Raw genomic sequence first — 19,550 nt, forward strand, 5'->3', positions numbered from 1 at the left:
TCCAGGTGAGTCTCACAGTAGGAGGCCAGACACACCAGGCAAGACTTCAGGGCCTTGAGCTTTGGCTCAGTACAGAAATCACAGGACACTTCGTCTGGTTTAGCAGGTTCTGGGTTGGTGCTGGATAGTTTTGAACTCCTGAACTGATCAACCATCTCAGAGAGGACTTTATTAACAGAGAATTCTGGTCTATTACAGAAGGTTTTGTTACATAGTGGACACTGACAAAAAACACTAGTGTCCCAGTACTGTGTGATACAGGCGTTGCAGTAGTTGTGTCCACATGGAGTGGTGATTGGATCAGTGAACACATCCAGACAGATAGAACACAGGAACTGCTCTTCAGACAGCAGACTGCTGGCAGACGCCATTTCTATACACTGGGAATGAAAACAAAAGTTACGCGTTTGAATGCTACGTGTCTTAATTTAGAATAAAAGCCTTGATTCATACAATAGTTTTTAATATACAATACATTTTGACTAAAATACTTCACTAAAATATGTCAATCTGATAAATAGAAATGTATCATGGACTTAAAATGTTGATGTTCTGTGTTGAATACTAACAATTATATCAAACTCACCTGTCTGTCTTAAACTTTTCTGTTTATGAGAAAATCCTTTTGATCTGGTATTTCTGCAGCTGTTAGGTTGCTGTGGCGGGTCACACTTTGTTGAAGTTAACCCTTTGCTGGTCTTCCGTGCTGTGGAACAGGTTGAAAAGTGTAGAATAAAAATATGAATTAGCTCCAAATATATGTTTCTATTTATTTTCAATCTATGAACATAATGTGATGTTGTCGCAGAAGAGAACATTATTTCCCCCTTGCATGCTGTACGAAGTGTTGTGTTTCAATGCGTTATCAGCAACCACATTTTTTATCAAAGTCCATCTGCTTTATAACACGGCTATCCTATTTTCACCCATGTACAGAACTCAAAATGCGTTTTCAACTGATTTCTCCCTGCTCTGTATGTATGTATGTATGTATGTATGTATGTATGTATGTATGTATGTATGTATGTATGTATGTATGTATGTGATGGAAATAAAATTCCGGCGACCCCAAGGATCAATTAATAGATTTCTGTAATGCTAATTAGAAAGGACTGTAAATATATACCTTCAATAACCCAGCAGGGAGACCAAATACCGTGCTGTATTTACCTTAAAAATGAGTGAATAGCCCTTTAAATCTTGAATGACAGCCACGGTACCATAAAAAATAGAAGGATACCTTAAAAACGAATTGGAGACAGACGAAATAAAGTTCTGAGAGGAAGTTTAAGGTTTTAACTGTAATCTTTAGTAGGTAATAAAGTCAATTTACATAGAGAATGTGCTACATGGTTCAGATAATAATAGTACAATACATCACTATAATTTAGAGTATTCAATTGTTCCAATATGGATCCGAACTGAACCTGAACCTGAACTCCCCTTCACAGTATGTCACTGGCATTAATAGTGCATCTGACGTCAGTTGTTGATAAACGTCCATTGGCTTGAGATAGTTCATTTCCGCAATATCCCACGGTGGTGCTGGTTGTCGAGCACTCATTGGACCAGCACATGGATGATGAGACTGGTATCGTGACATCTTCCTTGGTTCCGTCATTGATGGCCATAGACCGGGAAAGCACAGAGGCTGGCGTTGCTATGGCAACCTGAAGATAACATTATTTTCCCTGCTAGCTGTGAACTCTTTCGACAGAGAGAAATACTCCTATCTACTTTCTCACTAGGCACCAAGGTCAAATACATGTCTCAAATCAAAATAGGCCTCTCAGTATGCGAGTTAACTTGCCTGGGGACAGACAGTATGGAGACCGAATAAGGAGTCAACAAGATATATGATATTAAATCTGAATGTGGCATCAGGAAATCCATAATATAAGTATGATAAAATAATATAAAGGATAATATAGGGCTGAGATGATTAGGCACGTGGATGGTGACATGACATAAATAGGATAAGGAGAACAACCCGGAGTAAACAGGCAGTAGGCTATGAGTAAAATGATGATAAAAGGGCAAGATGACAAAATATGACCTATATGGAACACGGTCTGGGCCCAAAGTTCTATATGTGTTGACCAACATAATATGATGGAGTGGCCAACTTGACATGACGTGTAAACAACATGTCAGAATTTATCTAACAACGGCTATCCTATTTTCACCCATGTACAGAACTCAAAATGTGTTTTCAACTGATTTCTCCCTGCTCTGTGTGTGTGTATGTATGTATGTATGTATGTATGTATGTATGTATGTATGTATGTATGTATGTATGTATGTATGTATGTATGTATGTATGTATGTATGTATGTATGTATACACACACATACATACACTATTTAAAATAATATAGTGAAGTATTTAGGCCAATTGTATATTAATGATGAAGCTGGAATTTTCACCATAGGGGGAAAGCTTTTTCATATTAGTAAATAATACATAAATAAGAATTATGTGGTAATAATTCAATTAAAAATGTTGCCTGCTACAACACAAAGGCACCCACTGAGAAAGTAAAAAGGGGAGAGGGTAGAGGTGTGTCAAGTCAAGTTGCAAATAATGCCAATAATTATTATACACATAATCTGTCAGGTAACAACCATATGAGAAATTATAATAAAAAGGATACACAGACAAGCTGGTGGTAATGCGAATTAACGAGCGGCTGTCATCGTGCAACTTAACAGGCCCAATTTTAGTTTTATATCACAAACTGGAATTCAGACTGTAACAGCCATTTCTCTGTTCTTTGATGACGTCATTCCAAGGGCTTGGTCAAGGCCAAGGTTGGCCAGGTTATTTAATCACACCTGATTGAATGCTCTGTTGTTGTCCTGATGTGAAGGCAAACCGTTTTTTGACTGTGAGACATAGCCTGGTGATTTGTATATGCTTTTGACATTCTTTTGCTTTATGTAATAGGCTACTGAAGTTACAGTGAATAAATATCCTTTTTTAAGTCAACGTTTGGACATCAGTCTTTTCATCACACGTCTAAAGCAAAGTAAAGCAAAGTTACTATATTTACCCAGGGTAACTGGACTAAGCATCAGATACTTGTTTACAGCCAGGCCCTGCTCATAGAACATTTCATGGTAGTGGTTCAATGCCTTGCTCAAGGGCACTTCAGCGGTGGTAATTTTAACGTGCCGGTCCGGGGATACGAACTGACGACCTTCCGGTATCAAGACCGCTCCGCAAACCGTTCGGCCACCGCTGCCAAAGATCTAGACTAGATCCTCGGCGTCGGGCAACCAGTAGCCCAAAGTAATAGGACTTTGACGCTACACAGACATTTAAACTGTCAACCGAATTCAGTTATTCCAAAATGTGCTATCGTTGTTAAGAAGAATCATGTCAAAACTCTATGCATGCTATTTAATTTCATAAAACATTATTGCCCTACTCCAGATAGTTTCTAGTACACACACACACACACACACACACACATACACACACTGTGTCCCCTGTTATTGCAGTGGTGTACAGTAACTTACAGTAAGTAAGTATTCTAAATTGCAGTATTGATAGGCTACTTATACTTTTGTAAAACATTTTGCAGACACAATGTCTTGTAGCCCCTCTAGGCCTGATGTTTCAGGGTTAGGTAGCCTGGGTCTCAGGAAGATCCCTTGTGATTTGAAACACATTATAATAACATTTGAATCTACAGTTTCGTCTATAGTATGCGCAAACATCATAGTCTGAGTATTCAGATGAATATTTTAGTAATTCAATGTAGAAGACTCACTCACTGTGTCGGTCCGTGGTGTTCCAACCGGTTCCAACAACTTCCAGATAAATGAAAGTGAAAGCATCAGACAAAGTATTCTTGCTGACCTCTAAAAGGCTGGTAAATGAGGCAGATACAGGATATGTGGGCACTATGACATATGGGCACCCAATGTAAAATTGTCTACTTAGTCCAAAATGTTAAAATTTTAATGTGTAAGTAATGTAATGTATACACGATATACAGAACATCATTATCAGGCTTAAATGTATCCTTCAAGTTCCTGTCTATGAATGAAAGAAACCTGAATGTACAGGTTTTGTAGCAATTGTAGAACTATTAGACTATATTGTTTATAACGGTTTATTTTACTTTTGAAACACCGAGATGCCCACTCTTCCTTGGTGCCCTGCCCACCTATCCTGTTCACCCCTACCTCACTCTCATTTGAAGAGACCAGATAGGCTATTTGCTTGTCCTTCTTAGCGTGTAGGCTACCTTTTCTCTACTTGCCTTGTTGCTTCACTATACTGTATATTTGAAATACAGCAGACCTCTATGATCTATAGAAATCTAAATTTGAGTTCTGTACGTATGCTGGTAGAAATTAACCCGACTCCGCCAGATGGGGCAGCAGAGAGTACACTGGGTTCCCCCCTCCTGGAACCCAGTGTACTCTTTGCTGCCCCATCTGGCGGAGTCAGGTTAGGTAGAAATAGGATATGCTTCAATTTATTACATGCAGTATTTCCTGGAAAGAATATAGAGCCTCTAGTACAGAGATATATTTAAAATTTCTCAAGAAATGTAACTAATTAAAAAACTAAGCTCTGAATAAGAGAGGGACAGTAACCATCTCAGACTGGCATGCACGCTTGCTTGTAAACAAAGATAAATTGGACACAAAAATATTGATTTGAAAATGATTTTATTGCCTTCCACAGCAAGGTAGACAAGAGGCAGAACAGAATCCCTCGATTAACCACAAAGCCAAGTAGGCCTAATAGTCCAACATAATGAAGCTGGTTGTGATGTCATTTTAGTCCCCTCCCACTCTCATTTATGAAGTCCCTAATCAGCAAAGAGCTACCAAATCTTTGATACTGAGCTGATGTGCTAATATTGCATGACACATGTAGTCCAGAGAAACTTACATTTAGTGCAGCATTGAAACAAACCAAGTCAACAAGCAACACGTCCCTGAGATAGGAAATGAGAAATAAAAGGTGCTGTAAGTGATCCTGAAGTATTTTTTTCTTAAAACAAAGATTGAATTAAAACGTTAATGCTCTATGTTCCAATGATAATCATGATATTGTCACTGTCGGATGCAAACCTACCTCCATATTTAAGCTTTTATTTACTTGATTTAATAAATCAATTGAACACCCTGTGTGTCTGTGGGTTTATAAATCAATGCTATTGAACACCCTTTTATGTCTGTGTGTGGGGTTTACAATTCGGGCAGAAACCAACTATCTCCATTTTTTTTTAAATATACATACAAATCAGTGCTATTGAACAGCCTCGTCTGTGTGTGTTTATAAATCAGTGCTATTCAACTGTGTGTGTGTGTGTGTGTGTGTGTGTGTGTGTGTGTGTGTGTGTGTGTGTGTGTGTGTGTGTGTGTGTGTGTGTGTGTGTGTGTTTGTGTGTGTGTGTGTGTGTGTGTGTGGTGGGGAGGTTACAAATATTGATACAATGAAATGTATTAAAAAAGTGTTTCTGACTAAACCACCTAACTCCATTGGATCCTCAAACTGTCGTATTATTGTATAACTACCTGTGTACTGCTAATAATAAAGCAATCAATTACAACACAACGCATTGCCTTGTAGATCTGCTATTTTCGAACATTTTCGGCATGGATGAAAGTAGGATGAAAGTTAACACTTTTAGAGCCTTTTATCCTTGCCAGGCAAAAACTGCAAAAAACTACAAAATTACGTGGCTGTTGGACTGGAAGTATTAGCCAACGCTGTTCAGTGGGTCGATCTAGTTTGTTTTTTGACCGCTCCAAGATGGCGGTGCCCTAAGCGGTAAATATTGATCATTGATTCTGTACTATAAATACCGTAAAATGTAAATATACGACGGTGGCATTAAAGTGCTGGGTTTTATAAAATGTAAATATACGATTATGGCACGAAAAGTATTAAGTAATTTCTGAGATGCCAGTGTGCCCAAAGCAAATTGTTATAGAGAACCGGTGTCTGACGTAATTTACACATCTTGCCTGGGTCGCTTTTTCCCCCCATTTGGAATTCCCATAGAATTTTCTTATATTGCGTCAAATGCTGTAAGAACTGTATTCCAGAAATAAACAAATGATCCCAGCGGTTTGGATATGGATATGAATAATCATCAATAATGTTACTGCCACCAAATGTGTTACATTTTCACTAGAACACCCCCCACCACAATGTGACTGAGACCTTCTTTTGAGATAATGATGAACGAGTGACGTCAGAACTTCTGTTCCCTATATTATGTTTCATTTTACGGACAGTAGAGTTTTTCCTCTTTATTTGATGCCTTTATCCTTCAGCTCGTCCCTCACTCTGCTCAGGTAATTGTCGTCAGGGTAACCAAACCTGTGGGAAACAACACAACAACATGTCTGAGTATCCATTTCAGGTAACATGAAATCACAGTAGTCCTACAGCAGTGGTTCTCAACCTTTTCAGGCCGCTAACCAACAAAATAATCTTATTTGAACCGGGGACACCCCCAAAAATCCTATCTGAACAGAATTTTTGTTTTATCGTATTTGAACTGAGGTCCCCCAAAATTAATCTTATTTGAACTGGGGACGACCCAAAAATAATCCTATTTGAACTGGAGACACCCATGGGCCCTGACAAGCACTTGGAATTGTAGTTGTTGAGGCGTTTCATCTAGTTTGACTCTGTTCCACAGATGTTGTGAAAATAGCAGATCTACACTTGCTTGTGAGCATGTAGATCTTATATTGTTTGACAATATGGCCAATGTTTGACCAGTTTTTATAGCATAGTCACAGTGTGATTACTTTTGCTTACGAATTTATTTTATTTTAGAAAGGTCTTCCTTAAATTGCCTCTTTAGAAATGTGCAGATACCCTGTATACACTTATGTTGGTTTGTTCACTGTTGAGTGAGAAAACAGTGTTGCACATTAAGCTAATCACATCTTGAGAAGCACTGTCCTACAGAAACAATGTTTATCAGAACTGTACAGTATACCCTTGTGGTCCTCCGCTCATGCAGGTCTTGTGGTGGATGTCATTCCAGGTCACCTGGTCCACCGAGCCGGTGGTCCTGGAGGTCCCCACGGTGAAGATCAGCTTCTGGTCGAACGCTTTCTTCAAGAGCCTGACCACCTCGCGGCCCTCCTTGTTGTCCGGCAGATAAGCTGTTCTTTGAGTGCCGTAGTAGTGCTTCCCAGGGTTGGGATGTTTGTCCTGTACAGGGCGAGTGTTTAAAATGCAATAATATGCTTAACAATTAACATAAAACAGACAGTATGGTTATATTTTTTCTTAAAGGTCCTGACCTAGAACATGAAATTCAACTTTTCCCATCTTATTTTTTTTGGTGCCTTTGTGTCTTGTATCCCCACAAATATCCAATTTAGAACAATCAGGCTTTCTCATCAAGTTTGGGTTTTTATGTGCAGTGGTTTCACAACAGGACAACTGATTTGGTGCTACTCGTGATGTCATAGGTATCTCCCTACTTTGTATATTCCCTCCACTTCTTCAGTTCCAAATTTGCATTTAGTCTTTGGAGACTGTGGGAGGGGAGGGGGTGGGCCTTTTTATATTGAGTCAAAGATGTGGGAGGGGAGTAGCTGGTTTGAGGCTGTGGTGGAGAAAATAATTTCCATACACAGCGCCCTCACCACATCAGTACTGCAGGTAAAACTGCTTTAGAAGCCAGACCGAAATGACATGGACTGATTATATCAGAGTGGTGATTTAGGCTCAAACCATTAGAAATATGTTTGAGGAACATAAACAATATGATGTTATATTAAAAACATTTTTTTAAATGTTGTAGTTCCTTTAACCACATGTTTTTACCGTCTGTGTTCCATGTGGAATGTAATAGTCGATGGTTATCGTGCCACAGTGAAAGAATCCAGGCAGGGAGACGCGATCAGAACGCCATTGCATGGTTCCAGGTGGCTGATTTCCCTGCATCTTCCCAAAGACAGCTTTACAAACAGGACAGATGGGCCCACTGATTTCCACGATCTGTATCTTGCAGTCCTTACAGAGCTCGTGGCCGCATTTTAGTTTTTCCATTTGGGGACAGTTTTCGAGACATATCGGACAAGGTTCTCTGATCTCTCCTGCAGCTGTAGCTCCTCCGGCCACTGCGGCTGTTCCGGCACTGTGCTCGTCGCTGTGGCTCGCGTGTCCGACCGTGGTCTTGTTGCAGTCTTTGAACACAGGCTGATTGTCTTGATAGTGATACTGCTTGCGAATCTGCGTCTCCATCTCTTTACTAAGTGTCTTCTTCAGCTGATCCAACACTGTCCCCACAGTCCCCACATATGAAGATGGATGGACACTGACCTTTGTCCAGTCCTTGATGGGTACAGGGATGTTGATGGGTTTAAAGTTCTGGAGAAGTTGGATGTGGTTTTCAGTGTGTGAGAGCTGTTTCAGCTCAGAGCTTCTTTTCTCTAACTGAGTGATTTCCTGTTGCAGCTCTTTTATGAAGCCTTCATCCTGCTTCTCTGCTGATTTCTGCTTTTCTTCAATCACATTCCTGACCTCAGCCTGGCTTCTCTCAATACAACTGATCAGAGCAGTGAAGACCTTCACGCTGTCTGCTATCTCTCTGTCTGCAGCTTTCTTGCTGAGCACTACTGATCGTTCGACTTCGTGAATCTTCACTTGTCTCTCCCGGATCATCTGCTGAACTTCAGCCTCTGTCTTTCCCAGCTCAGCCTTCTTCCCGTCATATGCCTCTTTCAGAGATACGGTTTGATGTGACTTGTGATCTGCCTCCTGGGTGCAGAACTGACAAACACACATGAGATCAGTCTTACAGAACAGCTCCAGAGGTCTATCATGTTTCTGACACATAATGTCTTCCAGGTTCTTCACAGGGTCGATTAGTTTGTGTCGTTTAAACGCTGTGGCTCTCAGATGAGGCTCCAGGTGAGTCTCACAGTAGGAGGCCAGACACACCAGGCAAGACTTCAGGGCCTTGAGCTTTGGCTCAGTACAGGAATCACAGGACACTTCGTCTGGTTTAGCAGGTTCTGGGTTGGTGCTGGATTGTTTTGAACTCCTGAACTGATCAACCGTCTCAGAGAGGACTTTATTAACAGAGAATTCTGGTCTATTACAGAAGGTTTTGTTACATAGTGGACAATGACAAAAATCCCTAGTGTCCCAGTACTGTGTGATACAGGCTTTGCAGTAGTTGTGTCCACATGAAGTGCTGATTGGATCAGTGAACATATCCAGACAGATAGAACACAGGAAGTGCTCTTCAGACAGCAGACTGCTGGCAGACGCCATTTCTACACACTGGGAATGAAAACAAAAGTTACGCGTTTGAATGCTACGTGTCTTAATTTAGAATAAAAACCTTGATTCATACGATAGTTTTTAATATACAATACATTTTGACTAAAATACTTCACTAAAATACGTCAATCTGATAAATAGAAATGTATGAATACTAACAATTATATCAAACTCACCTGTCTGTCTTAAACTTTTCTGTTTATGAGAAAATCCTTTTGATCTGGTATTTCTGCAGCTGTTAGGTTGCTGTGGCGGGTCACACTTTGTTGAAGTCAACCCTTTGCTGGTCTTCCGTGCTGTGGAACAGGTTGAAAAGTGTAGAATAAAAATATATGTTTCTATTTATTTTCAATCTATGAACATAATGTGATGTTGTCGCAGAAGAGAACATTATTTCCCCCTTGCATGCTGTACGAAGTGTTGTGTTTCAATGCGTTATCAGCAACCACATTTTTGATCAAAGTCCATCTGCTTTATAATACGGCTATCCTATTTTCACCCATGTACAGAACTCAAAATGTGTTTTCAACTCTGAAAACACTCTGTGTGTGTGTGTGTGTGTGTGTGTGTGTGTGTGTGTGTGTGTGTGTGTGTGTATGTATGTATGTATGTATGTATGTATGTATGTATGTATGTATGTATGTATGTCTGTCTGTCTGTCTGTCTGTCTGTCTGTCTGTCTGTCTGTCTGTATACACACACATACATACACTATTTAAAATAATATAGTGAAGTGACATAGTATTTAGGCCAATTATATATTAATGATGAAGCTGGAATTTTCACCATAGGGGAAAAGCTTTTTCATATTAGTAAATAATACATAAATAAGAATTATGTGGTAATAATTAAATTAAAATGTTGCCTGCTACAACACAAAGGCACCCACTGAGAAAGTAAAAAGGGGAGAGGGTAGAGGTGTGTCAAGTCAAGTTGCAAATAATGCCAATAATTATTACACACATAATCTGGTAGGTAACAACCATATGAGAAATTATAATAAAAAGGATACACAGACAAGCTGGTGGTAATGCGAATTAACGAGCGGCTGTCATCGTGCAACTTAACAGGCCCAATTTTAGTTTTATATCACAAACTGGAATTCAGACTGTAACAGCCATTTCTCTGTTCTTTGATGACGTCATTCCAAGGGCTTGGTCAAGGCCAAGGTTGGCCAGGTTATTTAATCACACCTGATTGAATGCTCTGTTGTTGTCCTGATGTGAAGGCAAACCGTTTTTTGACTGTGAGACATAGCCTGGTGATTGTATATGCTTTTGACATTCTTTTGCTTTATGTAATACTGAAGTTACAGTGAATAAATATCCTTTTTTAAGTCAACGTTTCACGTTTGAACATCAGTCTTTTTATCACACGTCTAGACTAGATCCTCGACCGCGGCGTCGGGCAACCAGTAGCCCAAAGTAATAGGACTTTGACGCTACACAGACATTTAAACTGTCAACCGAATTCAGTTATTCCAAAATGTGCTATCATTGTTAAGAAGAATCATGTCAAAACTCTATGCATGCTATTTCATTTCATAAAACATTATTGCCCTACTCCAGATAGTTTCTAGTACACACACACGCATGCGCGCACGCGCGCGCGCACACACACACACACACACACACACACTGTGTCCCCTGTTATTGCAGTGGTGTACAGTAACTTACAGTAAGTAAGTAAGTATTCTAAATTGCAGTATTGATAGGCTACTTATACTTTTGTAAAATATTTTGCAGACACAATGTCTTGTAGCCCCTCTAGGCCTGATGTTTCAGGGTTAGGTAGCCTCGGTCTCAGGAAGATCCCTTGTGATTTTAAACACATTATAATAACATTTGAATCTACAGTTTCGTCTATAGTCTGCGCAAACATCATAGTCTGAGTATTCAGATGAATATTTTAGTAATTCAATGTAGAAGACTCACTCACTGTGTCGGTCCGTGGTGTTCCAACCGGTTCCAACAACTTCCAGATAAATGAAAGTGAAAGCATCAGACAAAGTATTCTTGCTGACCTATAAAAGGCTGGTAAATGAGGCAGATACAGGATATGTGGGCACTATGACATCTGGGCACCCAATGTAAAATTGGCTACTTAGTCCAAAATGTTAAAATTTTAATGTGTAAGTAATGTAATGTATACACGATATACAGAACATCATTATCAGGCTTAAATGTATCCTTCAAGTTCCTGTCTATGAATGAAAGAAACCTGAATGTACAGGTTTTGTAGCAATTGTAGAACTATTAGACTATATTGTCGAATGTTTATAATGGTTTATTTTACTTTAAAACATATTTTGAAACACCGAGATGCCCACTCTTCCTTGGTGCCCTGCCCACCTATCCTGTTCACCCCTACCTCACTCTCATTTGAAGAGACCAGATAGGCTATTTGCTTGTCCTTCTTAGCCTATACCTTTCCTCTACTTTGCAAATTAAACTTAAATGCCTTGTTGCTTCACTATACTGTATATTTGAAATACAGTAGACCTCTATGATCTACTGTACAGAAATCTAAATTTGAGTTCTGTACGTATGCTGGTAGAAATTAACCTGACTCCGCCAGATGGGGCAGCAGAGAGTACACTGGATCCCCCCTCCTGGAACCCAGTCAGTGTACTCTTTGCTGCCCCATCTGGCGGAGTCAGGTTAGGTAGAAATAGGATATGCTTCAATTTATTACATGCAGTATTTCCTGGAAAGAATATAGAGCCTCTAGTACAGAGATATATTAAAAATTTCTCAAGAAATGTAACTAATTAAAAAACTAAGCTCTGAATAAGAGAGGGACAGTAACCATCTCAGACTGGCATGCACGCTTGTAAACAAAGACAAATTGGACACAAAAATATTGATTTGAAAATGATTGTATTGCCTTCCACAGTAGACAAGAGGAAGAACAGAATCCCTCGAATAACCACAAAGCCAAGTAGGCCTAATAGTCCAACATAATGAAGCTTGTTGTGATGTCATTTTAGTCCCCTCCCACTCTCTCATTTATTAGATTCACAAATAAAGTCCCTAATCAGCAAAGAGCTACCAAATCTTTGATACTGAGCTGATGTGCTAATATTGCATGACACATGTAGTCCAGAGAAACTTACATTTAGTGCAGCATTGAAACAAACCAAGTCAACAAGCAACACGTCCCTGAGATAGGAAATGAGAAATAAAAGGTGCTTTAAGTGATCCCGAAGTATTATTTTCTTAAAACAAAGATTGAATTAAAACGTTAATGCTCTATGTTCCAATGATAATCATGATATTGTCACTGTTGGATGCAAACCTACCTCCATATTTAAGCTTTTATTTACTTGATTTAATAAATCAATTGAACACCCTTTTATGTCTGTGTGTGGGGTTTACAATTCGTGCAGAAACCAACTATCTCCATATACATACAAATCAGTGCTATTGAACAGCCTCGTCTGTGTGTGTTTATAAATCAGTGCTATTGAACTGTGTGTGTGTGTGTGTGTGTGTGTGTGTGTGTGTGTGTGTGTGTGTGTGTGTGTGTGTGTGTGTGTGTGTGTGTGTGTGTGTGTGGTGGGGAGGTTACAAATAATGATACAATGAAATGTATTAAAAAAGTGTTTCTGACTAAACCACCTAACTCCATTGGATCCTCAAACTGTCGTATTATTGTATAACTACCTGTGTACTACTAATAATAAAGCAATCAATTACAACACAACGCATTGCCTTGGATCTGCTACTTTCGAACATTTTCGGCATGTCCTGAATTCACAGAGGTCAGAGGAGAGGTCGGCGGATAGGACGGAGAGGTCGGCCCGTTGTCAGAACCATGGCTCCATCCAGTCCTTCCTCCTCCACTCTGGTTCCATCCAGGATTTATCTCAATCCTTCCTCCTCCACTCTGGTTCCATCCAGGATTTATCTCCATTCTTCCTCCTCCACTCTGGTTCCATCCAGGATTTATCTCCATCCTTCCTCCTCCACTCTGAGGCTGGAAGCAAATTATACCACAGGTAGTTTTGAGGAAGCAATCTGATTGGTTGAAATAGCTCTCTACCGGTGATTCAAACGAGCATCACCGTACCCTTAATCAAAACATATATATTAGGTCGTAGTGGCTACATCTGTCATAAAAAGGATATGATCTTTTATTGAATAATATATGTTGTATGTGGTATAATCGCAATATTACACTTGAGGACTTCTGCGCTGCTTACGGAACTCACCTATATCGGCTCGTTCCTGTCAGCAACGCAGGCGTGCCATTAATGACGGTAACGCACACCCTCTCCGTGTAATGTTGCTTAAACAACAATGAGAAACACCCATTGCCAAACTGTACCCATTAACATTGACTGCCAGGTATTAATTAGTTAATTTCACTCTTATTTTGAAGACCAAAAGGTAATGGGTTAATGGGCCATTATTTTAGGATATATATTTTTACCACATTAAAGGCTGCTGGCACGGTGCCAGGTGACTGAGGGGGCCCGTCTGTCTGTGACTCTGAATTCACAGAGGTCGGAGGAAAGTTCGGCGGAGAGGTCGGAGGATAGGTCGGATAGGTCATGGACGTCAGAGAGGTCGGTCCGTCGTCAGAAGCAAAATGGATCCATCTAGGATTCATCTCCATCCCTCCTCCTCCACTCTGGTTCCATCCAGGAGGCTGAAAGCAGAACAACAACAATGTGGATATCACCCTTTGCCAAACTTAGTTCTCGCACATTTTCGTGTCAAGGAGGGCCCCCAAAATGATATTTATTTGGTTGCGGATTTTAGGATCAATATTTTACCACATTAAGAGCTGCTGATATGGTGCCAGGTGACTGAGGAGGCCTGTCTGTCTGTGACTCTGAATTCACAGAGGTCAGAGGAGAGGTCGGAGTGGTCTGCGGATAGGACGGAGAGGTCGGCCCGTTGTCAGAACCATTCTTCCATCCAGGATTTACCTCCATCCTTCCTCCCTCACTCTGGTTCCATCCAGGATTTACCTCCATCCTTCCTTCACGTTGGTTCCATCCAGGATTTATCTCCATCCTTCCTCCTCCACTCTGAGGCTTGAAGCAAATTATACCACAGGTAGTTTTGAGGAAGCAATCTGATTGGTTGAAATAGCTCTCTACCGGTGATTCAAACGAGCATCACCGTACCCCTAATCAAAACATATATATTAGGTCGTAGTGGCTACATCTGTCATAAAACGAATATGATCTTTTATCGAATAATATATAACTTGTATGTGGTATAATCGCAATATTACACTTGAGGACTTCAAGTGTAAATAAATGTAAATTAAGAGTTTGCACATAGGCCTATGTATGTACATGCATAAACTTTCTTTAACAATTATATCTGGTTTCAGTATTTATGATATATTTTCTCTATTATTAAGGTTATTGTAGCCGTCAATTTGTATTGGTCGGGCGGGGGTCGTGAGACATAGCCAAAACATTTCCGGGGTCCCCAGCCAAAAAGGTTGACAACCTGACCAGACGTGTCTTGTTGAATCTTGTCTGTTACCTTCTGGGCCTTCTGGTCCGGGAGCTGTGGGGAGAAGCTCATGGTATCAACTACAGGGCCCAGGTTGGTCTGTGGTAAACCAAGGGAGCTGTGATTGTCTTGATACTGCTCGCGAATCTGCTTCTCCATCTCTTTACTAAGTGTCTTCTTCAGCTGATCCAACACTGTCCCCACAGTCCCCACATATGAAGATGGATGGACACTGACCTTTGTCCAGTCCTTGATGGGTACAGGGATGTTGATGGGTTTAAAGTTCTGGAGAAGTTGGATGTGGTCTTCAGTGTGTGAGAGCTGTTTCAGCTCAGAGCTTCTTTTCTCTAACTGAGTGATTTCCTGTTGCAGCTCTTTTATGAAGCCTTTAGCCTGTTTCTCTGTTGATTTCTGCTTCTCTTCAATCACATACCTGACCTCAGCCTGGCTTCTCTCAATACAACTGATCAGAGCAGTGAAGACCTTCACACTTTCTGCTATCTCTCTGTCTGCAGCTTTCTTGCTGAGCACTACTGAGCGTTCGACTTCGTGAATCTTCACTTGTCTCTCCCGGATCATCTGCTGAACTTCAGCCTCTGTCTTTCCCAGCTCAGCCTTCTTCTCGTCATATGCCTCTTTCAGAGATGCCATTTGATGTGACTTGTGATCTGCCTGGGTGCAGAACTGACAAACACACACGTGGTCAGTCTTACAGAACAGCTCCAGAGGTCTATCATGTTTCTGACACATAATGTCTTCCAGGTTCTTCACAGGGTCGATTAGTTTGTGTCGTTTAAACGCTGTGGCTCTCAGATGAGGCTCCAGGTGAGTCTCACAGTAGGAGGCCAGACACACCAGGCAAGACTTCAGGGCCTTGAGCTTTGGCTCAGTACAGGAATCACAGGACACTTCATCTGGTTTAGCAGGTTCTGGGTTGGTGCTGGATTGTTTTGAACTCCTGAACTGATCAACCATCTCAGAGAGGACTTTATTAACAGAGAATTCTGGTCTATTACAGAAGGTTTTGTTACATAGTGGACAATGACAAAAATCCCTAGTGTCCCAGTACTGTGTGATACAGGCTTTGCAGTAGTTGTGTCCACATGGAGTGCTGATTGGATCAGTGAACACATCCAGACAGATAGAACACAGGAAGTGCTCTTCAGACAGCAGACTGCTGGCAGACGCCATTTCTATACACTGGGAATGAAAACAAAAGTTACGCGTTTGAATGCTACGTGTCTTAATTTAGAATAAAAACCTTGATTCATACAATAGTTTTTGAGTGGTGTAAACCACTCCTACAACTGGCTTTTTTGTGCAGAAAAAATGAGCATGGTTGCTATGTTCACCCTGTTGTAATGACGTAATGAAATCACACCCGGGTGAACAGGGTGAACATAGCAACCATGCTCATTTTTTCTGCACAAACAAAGCCAGGTAATGAAATCACACCCGGGTGTGATTTCATTACGTCAGACATGATTTCATTACGTCAGACAGACCTTACACCACTCAGTTCACACGGGTGTGATTTTTAATATACAATACATTTTGACTAAAATACTTCACTAAAATACGTCATTCTGATAAATAGAAATGTATCATGGACTTAAAATGTTGATGTTCTGTGTTGAATACTAACAATTATATCAAACTCACCTGTCTGTCTTAAACTTTTCTGTTTATGAGAAAATCCTTTTGATCTGGTATTTCTGCAGCTGTTAGGTTGCTGTGGCGGGTCACACTTTGTTGAAGTTAACCCTTTGCTGGTCTTCCGTGCTGTGGAACAGGTTGAAAAGTGTAGAATAAAAATATGAATTAGCTCCAAATATATGTTTCTATTTATTTTCAATCTATGAACATAATGTGATGTTGTCGCAGAAGAGAACATTATTTCCTCCTTGCATACTGTACGAAGTGTTGTGTTTCAATGCTGATGGAAATAAAATTCCGGCGACCCCAAGGATCAATTAATAGATTTCTGTAATGCTAATTAGAAAGGACTGTAAATATATACCTTCAATAACCCAGCAGGGAGACCAAATACCGTGCTGTATTTACCTTACAAATGAGTGGATAGCCCTTTAAATCTTGAATGACAGCCACGGTACCATAAAAAATAGAAGGATACCTTAAAAACGAATTGGAGACAGACGAAATAAAGTTCTGAGAGGAAGTTTAAGGTTTTAACTGTAATTTTTAGTAGGTAATAAAGTCAATTTACATAGAGAATGTGCTACATGGTTCAGATAATAATAATAATAGTACAATACATCACTATAATTTAGAGTATTCAATTGTTCCAATATGGATCCGAACTGAACCTGAACTGAACTCCCCTTCACAGTATGTCACTGGCATTAATAGTGCATCTGATGTCAGTTGTTGATAAACGTTCATTGGCTGGTAAATAGTTCATTTCCGCAATATCCCACGGTGGCGCTGGTTGTCGAGCGCTCATTGGACCAGCACATGGATGATGAGACTGGTATTGTGACATCTTCCTTGGTTCCGTCATTGAGGGCCATAGACCGGGAAAGCACAGAGGCTGGCGTTGCTATGGCAACCTGAAGATAACATTCTTTCCCTGCTAGCTGTGAACTCTTCGACAGAGAGAAATACTCCTATCTACTTTCTCACTAGGCACCAAGGTCAAATACATGTCTCAAATCAAAATAGGCCTCTCAGTATGCGAGTTAACTTGCCTGGGGACAGACAGTATGGAGACCAAATAAGGAGTCAACAAGATATATGATATTAAATCTGAATGTGGCGTCAGGAAATCCATAATATAAATATGATAAAATAATATAAAGGATAATATAGGGCTGAGATGATTAGGCACGTGGATGGTGAAATGACATAAATAGGATAAGGAGAACAACCCGGAGTAAACAGGCAGTAGGCTAAGAGTAAAATGATAAAAAGGGCAAGATGACCAAATATGACCTATATGGAACACGGTCTGGGCCCAAAGTTCTATCTGTGTTGAGCCACAGAATATGATGGATTGGCCAACTTGACATGACGTGTAAACAACATGTCAGAATTTATCTATCAGTATGTATACATACACTATTTAAAATAATATAGTGAAGTGACATAGTATTTAGGCCAATTATATATTAATGATGAAGCTGGAATTTTCACCATAGGGGAAAAGCTTTTTCATATTAGTAAATAATACATAAATAAGAATTATGTGGTAATAATTAAATTAAAATGTTGCCTGCTACAACACAAAGGCACCCACTGAGAAAGTAAAAAGGGGAGAGGGTAGAGGTGTGTCAAGTCAAGTTGCAAATAATGCCAATAATTATTATACACATAATCTGTCAGGTAACAACCATATGAGAAATTATAATAAAAAGGATACACAGACAAGCTGGTGGTAATGCGAATTAACGAGCGGCTGTCATCGTGCAACTTAACAGGCCCAATTTTAGTTTTATATCACAAACTGGAATTCAGACTGTAACAGCCATTTCTCTGTTTTTTGATGACGTCATTCCAAGGGCTTGGTCAAGGCCAAGGTTGGCCAGGTTATTTAATCACACCTGATTGAATGCTCTGTTGTCCTGGTGTGAAGGTAAACAGTTTGTGAGACATAGCCTGGTGATTTGTATATGCTTTTGACATTCTTTTGCTTTATGTAATAGGCTACTGAAGTTACAGTGAATAAATATCCTTTTTTAAGTCAACGTTTGGACATCAGTCTTTTCATCACACGTCTAAAGCAAAGTAAAGCAAAGTTACTATATTTACCCAGGGTAACGGCCGGGCTCCACCGGGCGCGTCAGCGTCGCGTCTCCGTCACCGTCAGGGAATGTTCCCTTTTTAATCAATGAAGGGTGGCTCCACTGCCCGCGTTGACGGAGACGCGACGCGTGCATTAAAATTGAACCGGTGCGTTTTTTTGACGCGACGCAGACGCAACGCAACGCGTCCGGTGGAGCCCTGGCGTAACTGGACTAAGCATCAGATACTTGTTTACAGCCAGGCCCTGCTCATAGAACATTTCATGGTAGTGGTTCAATGCCTTACTCAAGGGCACTTCAGCGGTGGTAATTTTAACGTGCCGGTCCGGGGATACGAACTGACGACCTTCCGGTATCAAGACCGCTCCGCAAACCGTTCGGCCACCGCTGCCAAAGATCTAGACTAGATCCTCAGCGTCGGGCAACCAGTAGCCCAAAGTAATAGGACTTTGACGCTACACAGACATTTAAACTGTCAACCGAATTCAGTTATTCCAAAATGTGCTATCGTTGTTAAGAAGAATCATGTCAAAACTCTATGCATGCTATTTAATTTCATAAAACATTATTGCCCTACTCCAGATAGTTTCTAGTACACACACACACACACACACACACACACACTGTGTCCCCTGTTATTGCAGTGGTGTACAGTAACTTACAGTAAGTAAGTAAGTATTCTAAATTGCAGTATTGATAGGCTACTTATACTTTTGTAAAACATTTTGCAGACACGTCTTGTAGCCCCTCTAGGCCTGATGTTTCAGGGTTAGGTAGCCTCGGTCTCAGGAAGACCCCTTGTGATTTGAAACACATTATAACATTTTAATCTACAGTTTCGTCTATAGTCTGCGCAAACATCATAGTCTGAGTATTCAGATGAATATTTTAGTAATTCAATGTAGAAGACTCACTCACTGTGTCAGTCCGTGGTGTTCCAACCGGTTCCAACAACTTCCAGATAAATGAAAGTGAAAGCATCAGACAAAGTATTCTTGCTGACCTATAAAAGGCTGGTAAATGAGGC

At 40.4% G+C, this 19,550-nt stretch overlaps 2 protein-coding genes across 3 annotated transcripts; both read right to left on the bottom strand.

Annotated features, from left to right (window-relative positions):
- Nucleotides 1–6,127: 6,127 nt before the first annotated feature.
- On the bottom strand, nt 6,128–8,106 carry LOC306930354 (E3 ubiquitin-protein ligase DTX3L-like). Its single transcript, XM_079511280.1, has 3 exons — nt 7,822–8,106; nt 6,983–7,200; nt 6,128–6,351 (listed from the first exon to the last, which is right to left on the bottom strand). The coding sequence occupies exons 1-3, from the start codon at nt 8,044–8,046 to the stop codon at nt 6,282–6,284; spliced, it is 513 nt and encodes a 170-aa protein (XP_079367406.1). The 5' UTR covers nt 8,047–8,106; the 3' UTR covers nt 6,128–6,281.
- Nucleotides 8,107–12,185: 4,079 nt separating this feature from the next.
- On the bottom strand, nt 12,186–16,533 carry LOC306930353 (E3 ubiquitin-protein ligase TRIM47-like). 2 transcript variants are annotated; one of them, XM_079511278.1, is made up of 5 exons: nt 16,425–16,533; nt 14,793–15,962; nt 14,066–14,329; nt 13,720–13,938; nt 12,186–13,263 (listed from the first exon to the last, which is right to left on the bottom strand). In XM_079511278.1, exons 2-5 carry the CDS (start codon nt 15,951–15,953, stop codon nt 13,009–13,011), a joined length of 1,899 nt encoding a protein of 632 aa, XP_079367404.1. In that variant the 5' UTR covers nt 15,954–15,962; nt 16,425–16,533; the 3' UTR covers nt 12,186–13,008. The 2 variants fall into 2 exon arrangements, with proteins under 2 accessions (XP_079367404.1, XP_079367405.1); XM_079511279.1 differs by lacking the exon at nt 13,720–13,938.
- Between the last annotated feature and the right edge of the window lie 3,017 nt (nt 16,534–19,550).

Source organism: Electrona antarctica (genome assembly GCF_951216825.1).
Source record: "Electrona antarctica genome assembly, chromosome: 9".
Classification (NCBI taxonomy): Eukaryota; Metazoa; Chordata; class Actinopteri; order Myctophiformes; family Myctophidae; genus Electrona; species Electrona antarctica.